The 19,326-nt window shown below is 40.8% G+C and overlaps 1 protein-coding gene across 1 annotated transcript; it reads left to right on the top strand.

Annotated features, from left to right (window-relative positions):
• Positions 1 to 544: 544 nt before the first annotated feature.
• Positions 545 to 18,526, top strand: LOC136856748 (mucin-2). Its single transcript, XM_067134837.2, has 3 exons — positions 545 to 559; positions 10,161 to 10,375; positions 15,704 to 18,526. Exons 1-3 carry the CDS (start codon positions 553 to 555, stop codon positions 18,290 to 18,292), a joined length of 2,811 nt encoding a protein of 936 aa, XP_066990938.2. The 5' UTR covers positions 545 to 552; the 3' UTR covers positions 18,293 to 18,526.
• The last annotated feature ends 800 nt before the right edge of the window (positions 18,527 to 19,326 follow it).

A 19,326-nucleotide genomic window follows, 5' to 3' on the forward strand; every position in this document is an offset into this window, starting at 1 on the left:
TAATCACGCCTCCTCAATAATTACGCGAAGCCGGCGTGCCTGGCTCGCACGGTTATGAAGGTATGAGCGTTCATATATCTTCACTCCTTCTCGCTATATTATTTTCTTCTCTTATATTAAATAGAATTTTCTCTTTTTAATTCATTGCAACTCTTTCCTCTCGCTGTCCACTTTTCTGCCATCTAGCATCTTCAACTGAACCATGTAACACCTCCAATTTGGCTGGTTATCAGGACTAAACTATTTCATATTAGAGCTACGAAGTGATATCAATTTCAGTCTACGAATTCCCCTACGGATACCAGCTCGTTGGTGTAGAACATCAGTAACATTTATCAGCAAAGTAGCGAATTCGGTGATCAATCAAAGATCACATCAACTCTGACAACGGAATGATACAGTGAATCTTATGAATATCATCAACCTTTGTAAACTCATCCGTCATGTGACGAAATACCTCAAAATTTTCAATGTGATAATAACCTGGGTAGTAAGTATATAAGATGTAGCATGATAGTACCACGATGTACTGCTGTAAGAGAAACAATCAGTATGACAGGTATGTTCTATTTGACTGTTTCACTATCGTTGAATTGATCTTCAAGATAAATAGTTTTATGCTTCAGTGTTTAGTCATTCAGAATTTTAGTCAAGTAGATCCAAATGATTAGCCCCACTGTGTAAGAGTAGCGTGCCTTGTCCTACCAGGAGGCTCCGGGTTCGATTCCCGGTCAGTCCAAGAAGTTTTATTCTGATCTGAGGGCTGTAATTACAGTAGGTTTATTCAGGCTCGTGATACCAGCTGTCTCATACGAGATGCAGTGGACCCGGTCACGAATGCCAGTCAATATAGCTGAGGATGTAATCAAGCGGATCACGGCCCTTCCGTAATGTAGCGAGTGTAACATAACTTCTAGGGATTTTAATAGGACTGGCCCCTAATGTGTATGCAAGTCTCATAGCAGAACTGTTGTCCGGGCTGGAGTATACATGTTTCTCGCTTCAGCGAATTTGCATTCTAACCTATTAATGCCGAAACATCCGGACTTGACAGATGACTATAAAGTAAGTTGTTAATAAGTAGGGATCGTAAGTCACTGCAAACACTTGAAGTATGTATATATCTCAGTACCATTCAGAAAATCATCGATTAACACCCGCTCACAAAACAGGAATATCCTGACAATCCCCGGACACGTCACCAAAAGGTACACCCACCCGTTCTAAGTAGGCGCTGCACAGATTTTGGACTCTATACCAGACATTTACGGAACCTGGCGTAGTACTCACTGCTCAAAAATCACTATAAGGAATATTTACTTTCTCTTTAGTTATAACTATTATTACTGTTCAAATTATTATTACGGTTATTGTTATGATTAAACGAGTAGAAGTCGTAGTAGTAGTAGTAGTAGTAGTAGTAGTAGTAGAAACCAAACCAAGCCAAACAAAACCCCATAGCACTACAGCCCTTGAAGGGCCTTGGCCTACCAAGCAACCGCTGCTCAGCCCGAAGGCCTGCAGATTACGAGGTGGCGTGTGGTCAGCACGACGAATCCTCTCGGCCGTTATTCTTGTCTTTCTAGACTGGGGCCGCTATCTCACCATCAGATGTCTCCTCAGTTCTAATCACGTAGGCTGAGTGGACCTCGAACCAGCCCTCAGGTCCAGGTAAAAAGCCCTGACCTGGCCAGGAATCGAACCCGGGATCTCAGGGTAAGAGGCAGGCACGCTACCCCTACACCACCTGGCCGGCGATAAGTAGTAGTAGAAGCATTATCAAATTACTAAGTTAATTTCTTGTTTTTAAAAATTATTTCCTAGTAACTAAAATATATTAATTTCGTGAATTTGTTAACCTTGGCTTAGCATAAGAGAAGTCTTCATCATCTTAACTACGTCAAGCAAAACAAGGCAAAGTATTTAATTAATTCATTCATTCATTCACTCATTCATTTATTCGTTAATCTCTAGCGAGATGCTGTATTATGTATGCGTGTCAAGTTTATTCCTTTCATTTACCTGTCTCGGTTTTACTTTTGGATTTGACGAAATGAAAGTGACCGAGGTATGAGGTTTACTAATCTATTCTTTATACAGCCAGTTCCTGTGAAGAATCGTGTGAAAGTGTTGCTAATAGAGTCAGCTGGTGTATACATTTCAACGTGCTTGTCAGATTGATCTGTAACACCACATTCGGGCTCGGGGAGGAAAGCAACTGAAAACTACCTAACTCCTCAGTTCCGTAGTATGTCCCTCCATTGACACCTAGGCTACCTGTGGCAGCCGATGGTGGATCTGTTGTGGATACTACCAGCCTTCGGGCCGATGATTATCTTAAGAATTTATTCCTCAATAAGCTGAAAGATGTTCCCTGTCCATGTTAAGTCAAAATTAGATTTGAACATTTTCTTGCTCACCCTTCCTGCCAAATTTCATCACTCACCTTCGCCTCTATGTCATTGTCGTAGCCAGGAGACAGCGCGAGCTACCTATGGGCAAACGAAGGATCCTGTTCATGGAGGGGTAAAAGAGGGGGTTGCCGGACAATTGTGGTCACTGAGATAAAATTGTGCCCACTCACTGAAATTCCCCAGTTGTCACAGGACATTTGCGGTCATCGCAGCAGGGGGTGAGCCTCATCATCTTAATCTCGGGGTATTCCCGCTAACATACCTGAGCACCTGTCGCTCATTGCAGATCAACATTTTTCTCTCGCGGGCATTATTTAGAGATTGATACCTTCAGCCACAAACACCATTCTATACCGAAACTTCCTGGTGTGAGTATTGTTGGGAGATCAGAAGAATGCACATGCCCGGTGAGGTACGGGGCGAAGGGGTTTTCACCAGTAGAGCCAGTGACTCAATGGTTGCCATAGCAACTCCGCTACTACCCAGGCTGCTTTATATTATCTTCTACTGACAGCTCTTCGTTCTTGTCGGTTGTAATCCAGCTAACTGCAAAGTGTGAGTCAATGTTTTCGTGTAGCAGATAGAGCAGATAAGAGCCTATCTGTCTGGGCAGAACAGGAAGTTCGTGCTTGCAGGCCACATTCCTCATTCTTGCATTCTTCTCGTCTCTACACAGTACTGTATTTACTATTGTGTGCTGTAATGGAGTTGACAGTTACTAATCAGGCACATCATTGTGCACTTTACAAACGTTATATGTACAGAAAGTATAGGGACAGTCAACCTGTCAACGTCACCCGGGTGTGTCTGAAGACGAAGAACAAGTGTAAAAGACGGCTGAGGACAAGAAGCGAAGTAATGCTTCATACCGTCGTTCATCAGCGTGGACCACCTGAAGAAGCGGCCTGCACAGCGAAAAAGCAGGTTCAAGTGGGAAAGAAGAGAGCATGAGAAGAAGTGGCTCCACTATCACAGATTTACGTGCAGGAGTTGGGTGATCTGCATAACAGGGGCTACGACTTTGTCACTGACATGCCAGCTCAAGAATAAAAAGAACAATGTGTCGGCAACGAAATCATGCACGCGGACTTCAAGTAAAGCCAGAAACAAGTGCTCAGATAATTCTTAATGAAGAGGCGTTAAAAATGAATAATGGCAGCCCGTTTCGTTTAGCTGACGATGGTATGGGTGAAAGAATTATAATGTTTAGTGCCGAAAAAGGTAGAGAAAATCTTAGGTATTATGCGCAGTTTTTTTTAAATTTTTAATTTCTCCAAGATATACACCATTCACGCAGATCCTGGAGGCCGGAGTGATGAAAGCATCGTTTATCCAGTCGTCTTTGCGTTCCTGGCTAGCAAAAAGAAAGAATATTAGTTTCTTTCATCTTATCTTGGAAGTGGTTCCTCAATGGAATCCCAAGAAAATCACTACTGACTTCGAAGCAGCTAGGATATCAGCCCTACGAGAAGAATATCCGTCAGCACAGTTAAGTGGCTGTTTTTTCACATGAAGCAATGTCTGTGGAGAAACGTACAGGAACTTGGCCTGGCGAGCAACTACAAGGAGAACGAAGATATACGTCTCCACATCCGAATATGCACTACAATGGCATTTTTGAAGCCAGATGACGTCAGTGAGCGATGGTTGGTGATACATTCTCATGATCCTTCTACAGAAAAACTTACTTGCTTCTTCGACTATTTTGTACACGTAGCCTATGGCTTGAAAACAGCGAGAAAGCAATCACTATGTGGAGCTGTTACAAAAAGCGACATCGAACAACAAATGCTGTAGAGGGATGGCATCACAAGATCAACTCTTTAGTTGGAAATCCACATCCTCGATTCGACGATTTGGTGGTTTGTTTAAAGAAGGAAGCAGAAGCGACGAACTGCACGTACCTGAAACTGGAGCTCAATCTTGAAAGTAAGAGGAGGAATACGAAATATGTGAAGAAATATGACAGGATTGAAAGAACTCTTAAGATGAAACTAGCGACATCAGGTCCTGCTTAAAGGCAATTTCTTGTATAGAAAATTTTGCGTAATCTACTTGCTGCTTCAGGTATTCCTAATGTAAATAGGTATGTACAAAGGAACAAAATTATAACGACGCTTACCTGCAGGCGACAAAAATAATTGACGAAGCTTAGCTGCAGCTGATTTTAAACACGCCAAAATGCTTTTAATACAATCATTATACCAGTCCAAAGCCTGGATAATGTGTGATGATAATCAGCATTTTAAAACATATAATTTACTGTCGACCAAATTATTGTATGTACTCGAGTTTGGAGGTTTTTAACCCCTGTGGGTGGGGAACACAGACGAAGAATACATCCACGGTATCCCCTGCCTGTCGTAAGAGGTGACTAAATGGGTCTCCGGGGGCTCACAACTTGGAAGCGTGTGTTGGATGGATCGAACCTGGCAAGTTGGGACCAGAAAGCCAGCGCTTCAACCGTGTGAGCCAATGAGTCCGGCATTTCTAATTCTTTCCCATGCCGTTTTCTCCGAAAAATGTATGTTAAAGTGACTTTAGACTACCATAAATAAATAAATAAATAAATAAATTTTAATTAATTAACGATGGATTAACTTTAGTTTTATAAATGAAGGACTGGTGCGGAAAAAAACAGTGTCCTTTAGCCTGGCCTACCTTTAATTATTCCACGATAAATAAATAGGAAAATTATTTTTTGAATTAGCCTCTGATGTCTGAATATAAAAATCCACTTTGTGTTGTATTAGAGTTTAAATGTAAAATATACGAGCTTGTATATCTGTGGGAATTTTTATATCGTGGTAGCCACGGGACCTTTTCGTGATGGTGGTGATTACTGCTTTTGTGAGAAAGTAGAAAGTAGAACGGTGCCACCATCCTCCCTTAAAACTAACCATAAAAAATTCGAATCGACTATTTTAGGGAAAAAGAAGGGAAAATCCACGAAAGACGTGAAAATGTAAGACTGCCTGGTCTTGGCAAACATCGTACCGTGGGTGTCGGAAGAAAACAAGAGTTGACCAAGAGAGGCCGGACAGGAAATAGAATAGAATAGAATAGAATAGAATAGAATAGAATAGAATAGAATATATTTATTATCTACAGAATTGTATGTTACCAAAAACATGACATGACTTGTTCTTCTCCTTCAGACACACCCAGGTGACGATTTCATGTGGACTCTCCCTATACTTTCAGTACATATAACCACTTGCCTTATTAGTAACTGTCAAATCCACTACAGCACACAACAGTAAATAATTACACCAGGAAGTTTAGATATAGAATTGTGTTTGTGTCCGAAGGTATCAGTCACTAAATAATGCCCGCGAGAGAAAAATGTTGATCTGCAAGGAGCGACCAGGAGATCAGGCAGGTTAGCGGGGATATTCCGAGATTAAACTAATGAGACCCACCCCCTGCTGCAGTGACCGCAAATGTCCTGTGACAACTGGGGAATTTCTGTGAGTGGGCGCAAGTTTATCTGACTGACCGCAGATGTCCGTGATTTTGTGATGACCGCAAATGGCCCGACACCAAAGAGGGCTTTGTTTGCACTGGGAGACGTGGCTGTAAAACTATGTAATAAATGTAATATTTTACCATCATCATAAATTACAATAACTTATTTTGATAATTAAATTACATAAATCTTACTTCGTGTCGATAGGTGTGTCATTAATTGTAATACAATGTTGTACTCTGTAAAATTTTGGTAAATATTTCAATGTAATACAGTATTTTGTAATATGGCCTAGTTGCTCGATTCCAGACTCGAGTATGAAGGTTCGAATCCTAATGGGATTTCTCAGTAGGACCAGCGCAACGTGACTGAAAGGGCAATTGGTCCTAAGCCTACGGTTTATCCATCGGCCCCGTAAGAAAGTCGGGAAGTGGCTTTAAAAGACAAACTGTAATATGAACTAAGATATTTAACTTTATTAACTAGCATGTTTCGTCTTCCAAATCATTAGAAAGTGATTTTCCTCCGAATGTTTGCCTTTCACTTAGGGATATCATTGTATTCAGGCTCTGGTTATCTAGTCTAATCTTAGGTTCAAGTAATGGTAATTTAATGAGGTGCGAAACATGTTATCAGACTTATAGCATATCTTAACTAATATCCCACATGTCCAGGATTAGTTAATGAAGAGTTTATTTTCGAAAAAAGCTTAAGATCGGATAACTTGAATTATATCATTTAGTTGCGATATAGGTAATCAGGCAATGCGTTTATGTGTGCAAATCTCCTGCATATTCTTAACAAATAGCCTATGTTTCCAAGATAAATTCATGAATATTTTAATTATTCAAAAAGTTCCGGTTTGATTGTTATGAACTTTATAAACGTGCTGCGACACAGGTCATGAGGGAATAGATACAGTGCATATCACCAGAGCTAGGATTTTGAGGACATGTCATCTTTTAATTGGTTCACAACAGAAATTGCTAACTTGTACAGGAATCCTGATCATAGCTCCCACATAGTAAAAATGCTCGTGTATTAGGTCATTTCTGTCATTTTTGCCATTTTGTATTTTTAAGTCATTTTCTAAAATTATACGTCATTATTTGGTCATTTTACGGAATTCATACTTTTGTGTCATTTTCTTACATGATTGAGGATTTTGAAGCATTTACGTGTCTTGTGTTAGATATTATCGCAAATTTAAGTGATGATGAATAGAGATACTTGAGAATCTTCACAACGCTTTGTTGACTTGGAGACTAAACAAACTTTGTTCACTACTTCTTGGAAATGTACGCATTCCAGGAGAGACACCGCCAATTGAAGAAGCCTTCCTCGTGAACAGTCGAGATTTTCTGCTGAAGAAGCCGAGCAATATTCTCAGTGTAACGTAAAGATTTTCACCTTGTTTTCTTGACCTGACAAAAGCCCAAACGATCATAATGTCTACAACATAAATACCTTCTGCACCAACCCGATTAGTAAATTGATTGTAAAATTTAATTTAAAATTTGCGTCATTTTTTTAAGTTTTCGGATCATTTTACTGGATTTTTTTCCGTCCTTTTATAGATTTTAAAGACATTTTTAGGTAAAATATCGAATATTTAAGATTAAGTAGTCCACGTATTCAATACATATATAATTTATTACATTTATCCATGGCTAAATGGTTAGCGTGCTGGCATTTGGCCACAGCGGTCCGGGTTCGATTCCCGGCAGGGTCGGGAATTTTAAACTCAATTGGTTAATTTCGCTGGCACGGGGGCTGGGTGTGTGTGTCGTCTTCATCATCATTTCATCCTCATAACGATACGCAGGTCGCATAGGGGCGTCGAATCAAAAGACCTGCATCTGGCGAGCCGAACATGTCCTCGGACACTCCCGGCACTAAAAGCCATACGCCATTTCATTTCATTTATTACATTTAGACATGTTTCGTCCCCTAAGGACATCGTCAGCTATAATAAACTACAATAATACATCAGAATACCAAAATTACATTATTAAATTGGAAAGACACATTAAAAACATTATTGCATGATAGGACATTTAAAGTAAAATATTGGCAAACTTTGTTGTTAAAGTTGCAAGTCATATAATCAATAGAAACTGGTTGAATTGTTCATTATACTCTTGATAATAAAGTTCGTGGGAACTAACAGTTGTATTCGTAAAATCTTAAAATGAACGTTGTTGTGAATAAGTTTTATTGTTTATATGACTTGCAACTTTAACAAAGTTTGCCAATATTTTATTTTAAATGTCCTATCATACAATAAAGGCGCTGCCTGACCGAGGCGGTAAAGGAGTGCTCGGTTCGCCCGGAAGGACGTGGGTTCGAATCCCCGTCAGGAAGTCGTAAAATTTAAGAAACGAGATTTCCACTTCCGGAGGTGCATATGGCCCTGAGGTTCACTCAGCCTACACCAAAAATGAGTAGAAGGTTAATTCCTGGGGGCAAAGGCGGCCGGGCGTAGAACTAACCATTCTACCCTATCATGTGCCGAGGTTAACAATGGTGGAAGCCTTTTCCTTCCACTCCTCCAAGGGCCTTCGTAGTCTGTACGGAGGTGACTTTGCTTTGCTATCATACAATAGTGCTTTAATGTGTCTTTTCAATTTAATAATGTAATTTTGGTATTCTGATATATTATTGTAGTTTATTATAGCTGATGATGTCCCTTAGGGGACGAAACATGTACTAAATGTAATAAATTATATGTAGTATTGAATAGGTGGACAACTTAAATATAATATTTAAGTTAATCTTAAATATTCACTGTTTGATTTATAGTCAATACGGGATTATTAACTAAAATGAAGTTGTTAAAGCTTGTTACATGTAATCTTTAGCTCGTCAAAATCCTGGCCCTGCGTATCACTAATACCCTACGTCTCCAGGATCAATTCTTAAGGAGTTTATTCCTCAGGAAGCTCAAATCTGGATGACTTCAACTTCATGAAAGCATACAACACGCATAGTTACCTACGGGCAAACAAATAATTCACGTGACAGGGGAGATAAAAGCGAGCTTGAGAGTTAACCGTGCTAGGCTTTTTTCAGGGAGTAATGTGACAGGGCACAAAGCTAACCATTCAATCTCCCGGAGAACATGACATGAGAGTTCCTCACACAGGAATATAAATTTAGGAGCGGGATTCAACTTGTGGCAGGTTAAAGTGCTCTCACTTATACCTCCTTTTAGCACCTGAACCTTTCTACAAAATTAGCCTAGGCTGTAAGGATGCTCCCAAACATACGGGAAGTAATGTGGTGTGAATAGTACACCCTAAAAAATTCAAAAATAATCCATATGAATAATATACTCTACGGTAGATAAATAGATATTTAGACTGGGAAGTTTACAACTGAAAACCCTATGGTGTAGTTTACTAAGACCGGTTGTAATATCTCAGGCTACTATTAATTGAAAGAAAAATGGTGTGATCGTAAGGGAAGTGTTCACGTTGTGTGCAGAGCATAACAAAGCCAGTCCCGCTGTGTAGCAGCAGCGTGTCTGCCTATTATACTGGGAGGATCCGGGTTTGATTCCCTGTAAGCCAGAGTATTTTAATTCTGGACTGATGTTTGCAACGGGTTTCACTCAGCCTTGTGACACCAATTGGGGAGCTGCCCGATGCGAGAGACAGTGGATCTGGTCACGAAAATCAAGCAATACGGCTGAGGATTTCGTCAAGCTGACCACGTGACACACCAATATCTGCTGATTGTTTGTCTGAGCAGCAGTTACCTTGACAAGTGGCTGGATGTGCTTCGGGTATTTTTAAATACAGGATATCAAGTGCTATTTCAACTGTGTCAGGGCCTTTTTTATTATTAAAATGCTGTTTGTTCGGATCGTCGACCCATGTGAATCTTTTGCCCCTACTTGCACCATATTGTATGAACCTGCCTGTAATTGGAATGGCGGTAGTGTGGAATGTTGTGTGTGAGGAAAGGAAGATTAAGGACGTCACAAACACCCTGTCCACAAGCCGGGGATATTAATAATTACAATTAAAATTCCCTGACCCGGCCGGTAATCGAACCCGTGGTCGCCGGGTGACAGGCGGACGCGTTGCCCCCTACACCGCAGGGCCGGACGTGTTAGGGCTTACTTATGCATGAAGTACATACCGAGTAAATCTGCATACGTTTACGCGTCAGTAGTACAATGTAGTGCTCGAAGTGTAATAGTGTGTTATATCGTCGTGTTGAAGCAAGTCACACGATATTTTCAGTTAGCTGCTGTTGTTTTCTCTCATCAGGAGGTACCAGACTCATTATCGTCGCTTTGACCCTTCTGGCCTGCCAGAAGGTGTCGCTTAGCCAGGAGGTCCAGTGTCCGGCTGAAGATAAACCATCAGACCCCGTGACACACCTACCGCACCCGACGGACTGCACCAAGTACTACCGGTGTGTGCACGGCACACCCTACCTGGAACAGTGCCCAGGAACCACGCACTTCAATCCAACCATTCAAGTGAGTCATATTTCTCTTCTAATACGTTAATTTTACTGTCGGAATATCTAAATGAATGGGTGAAAAGTTCTCTGAAATTTAAAAAAAAATTCTTTTACTACAAAACCATTACTCAGATTGAAAACCGTACCATTACATATTTGTTTGTATGTAAGTTAGTCACCAACTATAAAACATATATTACCAAGTAGTATTACGATTCTGGCTCCTGGCTCAGTTTAAAGTCAATGGAATCTTTTCCTTCTATATCTCACTGGTTTTAGAAATGCGAAGAGTCTACAAAAATGTAATCTAATTTATAAATTTATGATAGGCCTACTCACTCTTCGAAGGACCAGATCTTTTTCTCTACTGATTAATAGTTTAAAAAAGCTATTATCGTTCCTTATAATAATCACCACCATCATCAAGACAAACGAGTCAACTACAGATACCTAAATTATAACTGAATGGGTGAGATTAAAAATGAAAATATTCCACTGCAACATGGCCAGGTTCCTCTATTTTGAAAGAGATGTTTGTACGTATTTAAAATGAGCAGGCCACTTTCTTTTTCCAGTCCTTAATTTCTTCATTTAGTACTATTTTTTTCTTGTTTCTATAGTCATTTTATCATATTCTCTTAGTGTTACAAAAGCAAACTGGTTACAAGTTGAGTTTAAAACTCACTCTGAATTTCAAACTCCAATAGCAAGATATAAATTCGTTGATTCTTTCGCTTCTTTTTAATTTTTGATGCGACTGCGTATAAGCTATATAATGGCTATCTCATTTTAATTGACCAAAAACTGCAACATTTTCCTTTCAAACAATCAATCAATACTGATCTGCATTTAGGGCAGTCGCCCAGGTGGCAGATTCCCTACCTGTTGTTTTCCTAGCCTTTTCCTAAGTGATTTCAAAGAAATTGGAAATTTATTGAACGTCTCCCTTGGTAAGTTATTCCAATACCTAACTCCCCTTCCTATAAATGAATATTTGCCCCAGTTTGTCCTCTTGAATTCCAACTTTATCTTCATATTGTGATCTTTCCTACTTTCATAAACGTCATTCAAACTTATTCGTCTACTAATGTCATTCCACGCCATCTCTCCGCTGACAGCTCGGAGCATACCACTTAGTCGAGCAGCTCGTCTCCTTTCTCCCAGTTCTTCCCAGCCCAAACTTTGCAACATTTTTGTAACGCTACTGTTTTGTCGGAAATCACCCAGAACAAATCGAGCTGCTTTTCTTTAGATTTTTTTCCAGTTCTTGAATCAGGTAATCCTGTTGAGGGTCCCATACACTGGAACCATACTCTAGTTGGGGTCTTACCAGAGACTTATATGCCCTCTCCTTTACATCCTTACTACAACCCCTAACCGCCCTCATAACCATGTGCAGAGATCTGTACCCTTTATTTACAATCATATTTGTGTGATTACCCCAATGAAGATCTTTCCTTATATTAACACCTAGATACTTACAATGATCCCCAAAAGGAACTTTCACCCCATCAACGCAGTAATTAAAACTGAGAGGACTTTTCCTATTTGTGAAACTCACAACCTGACTTTTAACCTCGTTTATCAACATACCATTGCCTGCTGTCCATCTCACAACATTTTCTAGGTCACGTTGCAGTTGCTCACAATCTTGTAACTTATTTATCACTCTATAGAGAATAACATCATCCGCAAAAAGCCTTACCACCGATTCCACTCCTTTACTCATATCATTTATATATATATATATATAAGAAAACATAAAGGTCCGATAATACTGCCTAGAGGAATTCCCCTCTTAATTATTACAGGGTCAGATAAAGCTTCACCTACTCTAGTTCTCTGAGATCTATTTTCTAGAAATATAGCAACCCATTCAATCACTCTTTTGTCTAGTCCAATTGCACCCATTTTTGCCAGTAGTCTCCCATGATCCGCCCTATCAAATGCTTTAGACAGGTCAGTCGCGATACAGTCCATTTGACTTCCAGAAACCAAGATATCTGCTATATCTTGCTGGAATCCTACATGGTGAGCTTCAGTGGAATAACCTTTCCTAAAACCGAATTGCCTTCTATCGAACCAGTTATTAATTTCACAAATATGTCTAGTATAATCAGAAAGAATGCCTTCCCAAAGCTTACATACAATGCATGTCAAACTTGCTGGTCTGTAATTTTCAGCTTTATGTCTATCACCCTTTCCTTTATACACAGGGGCAACTATAGCAACTCTCCATTCATCTGGTATAGCTCCTCCGACCAAACAATAATCAAATAAGTACTTCAGATATGGTACTATATCCCAACCCATTGTCTTTATTATATCCCCAGAAATCTAATCAATTCCAGCCGCTTTTCTAGTTTTAACTTTTGTAACTTATTGTAAATGTCATTGTTATCATATGTAAATTTTAATACTTCTTTAGCCTTAGTCTCCTCCTCTATCTCGACATTATCCTTGTAACCAACAATCTTTACATACTGCTGACTGAATACTTCTGCCTTTTGAAGATCCTCACATACACACTCCCCTTGTTCATTAATTATTCCTGGAATGTCCTTCTTGGAACCTGATTCTGCCTTAAAATACCTATACATACCCTTCCATTTTTCACTAAAATTTGTATGACTGCCAATTATGCTTGCCATCATGTTATCCATAGCTGCCTTCTTTGCTAGATTCAATTTTCTAGTAAGTTCCTTCAATTTCTCCTTACTTCTACAGCCATTTCTAACTCTATTTCTAACTCTATTTCTTTCCTTTTTAATTTCACCCATTCAAATACAATTCCTAGGCATTCTTACAATCAGACCAAGATACTTCAGGCACTGGGCGACTAGGTGATTAAGAGTAGATTATTAAAATAAGTCAAAGACATTTCTGTTGACAATTGGGCTGCAGTGAGAATTGTTAGTTTAATGATTTTATGGTTCAGGGTACTTACAGGGGTTAGACAAGGCTCTAATCTTTCACCTTTGTTGTTCATAATTGAAATGGTTCTTCTGCTGAAAGGTATAAAGTGGCAGGTAGATGAAAATATAGTAAGCAGTTTGGTCTCTGGTGGCGACTTGGTCTTAATGGCAGATTGTGCCTGTAATCCAATACAGTCAAACCTCGATAGAAAAATATCCAAGGAACCTTAAAATTAATATTGTTATAGCAGGGTTATTGTTATAATGAGGTTTTGTTAAATAGTGACTTCTGGAGTATTGTACCTACTGTACCGAAAATTGCAGTATATACAGTACGCTTCTGACGAAAAGATCATTAAAATACAATTAATGAAACACATTTCGTTCACTCCATTTACATTTAGATTGTTTCTCTCCTTTACATTTTTCTCCTCTAAAGGCCATCATCTTCTCTGGCATCAGATGGTAAAACAATACCGTCTCAACTGCACTGTACATGTTTTCAGTACCGTACTTTTCCAGCAGTTTTCACATGGTGTTTTCCCGCCAACACTTTGCATCACCTAAAGTTGTGGATTTTTTCGCCTGAAGTCACTTTAAAAATGATCCCATGCCGCTCCTTAAACCTCCGCAGACATCCGTTACGTACCTGAAAGTAAGAATCGCCAAGCAACTCAGCAAAATCTAAGGCTTTTTGACATATCAAGGGGCCATTAATTGGAATGTTCTGCGCACTCATCTCATTAAACCACCGCAGTGTAGCACTGTCCACATTGTCAGCAGCTGCCATCTTCATCCTTTTTCTTGAAAGGTTAAACTTGCCACCTAGAAAACTTACTTCAATTTCTTTCCGTTTTTTTAAGGAACGTACCTAACGTCAATTGTGCAAGTCCATACTTCCTCGCCACATCTATCTGTTTCATCCCGTTATCAATGACTTTGAAAACTTCAAGTTTAGTCTCTAAGCTTATCAGCTTATCTCATTAACCAAGTCCAAAACGTATTTATAACACCTTAAAAACATTTACAGATGGCACAGATCATGTAAGTAAACTTCGTACGAGCTCAACACAGCACTCCTGAATGCAACTCGAGCTCAATAATGTACAGAATACAACAGTGTTAACACAGTTTCAAACCACGCAAACAATTTTACAACGGGATTGAAAGTCACCCGTGCTCAGATCAATCAGGTCACGCCCTTCGTACGACAAGAATGTAACTTTAAGTCGAGACGGACGGCATAAACACATCTGATGGTAAAGTACCATAGAACGCAGTGCACACAAATGGAATCAATCTGAGACCCAGTTACCAACATTTCATGACCACAATAACAAGCACACACACGCGGCAGTTCCATGCAGCGGAGCAGAAGAGATGCATGTCAATCTGCTATGAATGGAAGGTTATGAGTCATCACAATACCAAAAACGGAAACAAGCACAGCTCGCCACGGCTATTCGCTACCTGCTTACTGCCAACAAAGTATGTTGGGAAGCTTCTAAGAATACAGCTCTGAAGGTAGAGGGATTTAACAAACAATACGTGCTCTTACGGTCAGATTCTTAGGAGCAGAAAATGGTAAGATCCTCAAAACTTTGTCTTCGTTATAACAGGGTGTTACTTTTATTTTTTTATTTTTTTGCTATTTGCTTTACGTCGCACCGACACAGATAGGTCTTATGACGATGATGGGATAGGAAAGGCCTAGGAGTGGGAAGGAAGCGGCCGTGGCCTTAATTAAGGTACAGCCTAGTATGAAAATGGGAAACCACGCAGGGTGTTACTAAAATTACTTCATCGTTCTGATGAGGGGTAATTAACATAGTAAATATAGGAAATCTGCTGAGACCATATAAAATTATCGCTGTACACGGGTTTATCGTTGTATCGGTAAGCGTTCTACGAAGGTTTGACTGTATCTTTCAACTGGAAAATAGGTGCAATGAGTATGATATGAAAATTAGCCTTTCCAAGACTAAATTGATATCAGTAGGTAAGATTGGGGATACAAAGCTGAAGAGGTAGATAATTTCAAGTAATTAGGATGTGTATTCTCTCAGGACGGTAGTATAGTAAATGAGATCGAATCAAGGTGCAGAAAAGCTAATGCAGTGAGCTCGCAGTTGCGATCAACAGTATTTCGTAAGAAGGAAGCCAGCTCCCAGACGAAACTTTATTGTCTGCACTTTTGGCGTATTTTCAAATGCATCCTGTTACAGAACCACTATCTGTTTCACATCCGAAATATTGCACGTTGTAGTGCTCCTTTGTAAACCAGCGATTAGATATCCCGTTCATCATTATTGCATGCAGGACACTTACAAGTAGAAAGTGCGGGGCTGGCAGGCCAAACTAATAGTTTATTAATTTTATTTCTGTACAAGTAAAGGTTCACCTGTGTTAATAACAATTTCTGACTGTAGGTGTGCGACTGGCCAGAATCAGCGGGATGCACAGCACAGACAACGTCAGAGGCACCACAGTCCACAACGAAGGAGCCTGTCTCCACGACTACGGTAGCAACTGAAACCTCGCCGACTCTACAACCAACAACTCCAGAACCTACAACAACTACAACGACCACAACTACCACCCCAGAACCAACTACAACCACAACTACCACCCCAGAACCAACTACTACCCCAGAACCCACTACAACCACTACTACTACACCAGAACCAACTACAACCACAACTACCACCCCAGAACCAACTACAACCACAACTACCACCCCAGAACCAACTACAACCACAACTACCACCCCGGAACCAACTACAACCACAACTACCACCCCAGAACCCACAACTACCACAACTACCACCCCAGAACCAACTACAACCACAACTACCACCCCAGAACCCACTACAACCACAACTACCACCCCAGAACCAACTACAACCACAAATACCACCCCAGATCCCACTACTACCCCAGAACCCACTACAACCACAACTACCACCCCAGAACCCACAACTACCACAACTACCACCCCAGAACCCACTACAACCACAACTACCACTCCAGAACCAACTACAACCACAACTACCACCCCAGAACCAACTACAACCACAACTACCACCCCAGAACCAACTACAACCACAACTACCACCCCGGAACCAACTACAACCACAACTACCACCCCAGAACCCACTACAATCACAACTACCACCCAAGAACCAACTACAACCACAACTACCACCCCAGAGCCCACAACAACAACTACCACCCCAGAACCAACTACAACCACAACTACCACCCCGGAACCAACTACAACCACAACCACCACCCCAGAACCCACTACAACCACAACTACCACCCCGGAACCAACTACAACCACAACTACCACCCCGGAACCAACTACAACCACAACCACCACCCCAGAACCCACTACAACCACAACTACCACCCCGGAACCAACTACAACCACAACTACCACCCCAGAACCCTCAACAACCACAACTCAAGAACCCACAACAACCACAACTACTACCCCAGAAACAACAACGACCACAACAACCACAACTACCACCCCAGAACCCACAACAACCACAACTCAAGAACCCACAACAACCACAACAACAACTCCAGAACCCACAACAACCACAACTACCACCCCAGAACCCACAACAACCACAACTCAAGAACCCACAACAACCACAACTACCACCCCAGAACCCACAACAACTACAACTACAACTCCTGAACCTACAACAACCACAACACAAGTATCCACTAGCACTACTAAGAAACCATGGCCTTGTCCCCCTTGGCTCCCTTGGTGTAAGCCTACCACTACTACTAGCACAACTCCAGAACCTACAACAACCACAACATTAACTCCAGAACCCACAACAACCAAAACTACAACACCAGAACCCACAACAACAACAACCACAACCACAACTACAACCCCAGAACCAACAACAACAACCACAACTACAACCCCAGAACCCACAACAACCACAACTACCACCCCAGAACCCACAACAACCACAACTACCACCCCAGAACCAACTACAACCACAACTACCACCCCGGAGACAACTACAACCACAACTACCACCCCAGAACCCACAACAACCACAACTCAAGAACCCACAACAACCACAACTACCACCTCAGAACCCACAACAACCACAACTACAACTCCTGAACCTACAACAACCACAACACAAGTATCCACTAGCACTACTAAGAAACCATGGCCTTGTCCCCCTTGGCTCCCTTGGTGTAAGCCTACCACTACTACTAGCACAACTCCAGAACCTACAACAACCACAACATTAACTACAGAACCCACAACAACCACAACTACAACCCCAGAACCCACAACAACCACAACTACAACTCCAGAACCCACAACAAGCACAACCACAACTACAACCCCAGAACCAACAACAACAACCACAACTACAACCCCAGAACCCACAACAACCACAACTACCACCCCAGAACCCACAACAACCACAACTACCACTCCAGAACCAACTACAACCACAACTACCACCCCAGAACCCACAACAACCACAACTCAAGAACCCACAACAACCACAACTACCACCTCAGAACCCACAACAACCACAACTACCACCCCAGAACCCACAACAACCACAACTACCACCCCAGAACCAACTACAACCACAACTACCACCCCAGAACCCACAACAACCACAACTCAAGAACCCACAACAACCACAACTACCACCTCAGAACCCACAACAACCACAACTACAACTCCTGAACCTACAACAACCACAACACAAGTATCCACTAGCACTACTAAGAAACCATGGCCTTGTCCCCCTTGGCTCCCTTGGTGTAAGCCTACCACCACTACCAGCACAACTCCAGAACCTACAACAACCACAACCACAACTCCGGTGCCTACCACCACTACCAGAAAGCCATGGCCGTGCCCTCCTTGGCTCCCATGGTGCAGAACAACACCTGCTCCCATAATCACCACAACAGGAAGACCATTCCCATGCCCACCATGGTGGCCCTTCTGCTAGTCCACGAGATATAGTATAGACGCGTAAAGCAACTCTCAGTACTGCAGTAACAATTGTGAGATAGTCACAGTAGGTTTGATTTATAGATTCAACATATCTTTAGTATGTAATGGTGTCGTGATATAATACCTCACATTCAACATTATGTTTGTTAATATGCAATGTTGTATACGAATAAAAATAATATGTATAAGATAATAAAACAATAAATATTCTTTTCAATAAAATAAGATAAACTAATTAACTTAAATAATCATTTCGTTTGTAATTCCTGGGCTGCGTTCACAGAATACAACTCCGAGTAAAGCTGGAGTAGAGTGGAGTATCGCGGAGTAACTAGTAATGTTAACTCTGAGTAACAGTATTTCGTGAACACTTGGAGTGAATACAGAGTAACAGAATACGGCTAATCAATTAAGGAATGTTATTTGTTTTACCATAACCTCATTTGCGAGTAATTTAATGTCTAATTTCCAGGATAATTTTTTCATAGCATCGTAGTTGTTACTAGTTTCCTCACCAAGTTGTGCCTTAAAACAGTATCCGTTATTCTTTATCTCGTAGGAACAATTTGATTACATTGATGATGGATACCAATACATCGGCTCCGCACTGGTGCACTATAAGCCATTTAGGACAACTAGCTCTGGAGATGATGTTGTTAACAACTACGAAGAAATTAAATTTAAACAACATTTCCGCGATCAGCATTCGAACATATAATCATAGTCATTGGCCCTGAACTTTCTAAATCCAAAATCGAGGAACGAGGAACACCATTGCAAGACCCACGCAAGTAACTTCTGGTTGTAATTTGGCTCTTAGCACCTGATTCGTACAAGATCCGTTTCGTGTGAGTTATAAATGCACTGTGTGGTATTTCTGATCATAAAATTAAATTGTCTCATTCAGAAGGTCATCTAAATAAAAAATCTTAGAAATCTTAGAAATTTGAGGGTAATAAATCAGCTGATCATTCATAACATGGATATTCTTATAAAAATTCAATCATGTTATTTTCGCCGATTATTAAA

The sequence above is a fragment of the Anabrus simplex genome, chromosome 1, assembly GCF_040414725.1.
Source record: "Anabrus simplex isolate iqAnaSimp1 chromosome 1, ASM4041472v1, whole genome shotgun sequence".
Classification (NCBI taxonomy): Eukaryota; Metazoa; Arthropoda; class Insecta; order Orthoptera; family Tettigoniidae; genus Anabrus; species Anabrus simplex.

Coding starts and splice junctions, on each gene's coding strand:
- LOC136856748 (XM_067134837.2), top strand. Junction 10,376..15,703: donor ACTTCAATCCAACCATTCAA/GTGAGTCATATT, acceptor TTCTGACTGTAG/GTGTGCGACTGGCCAGAATC.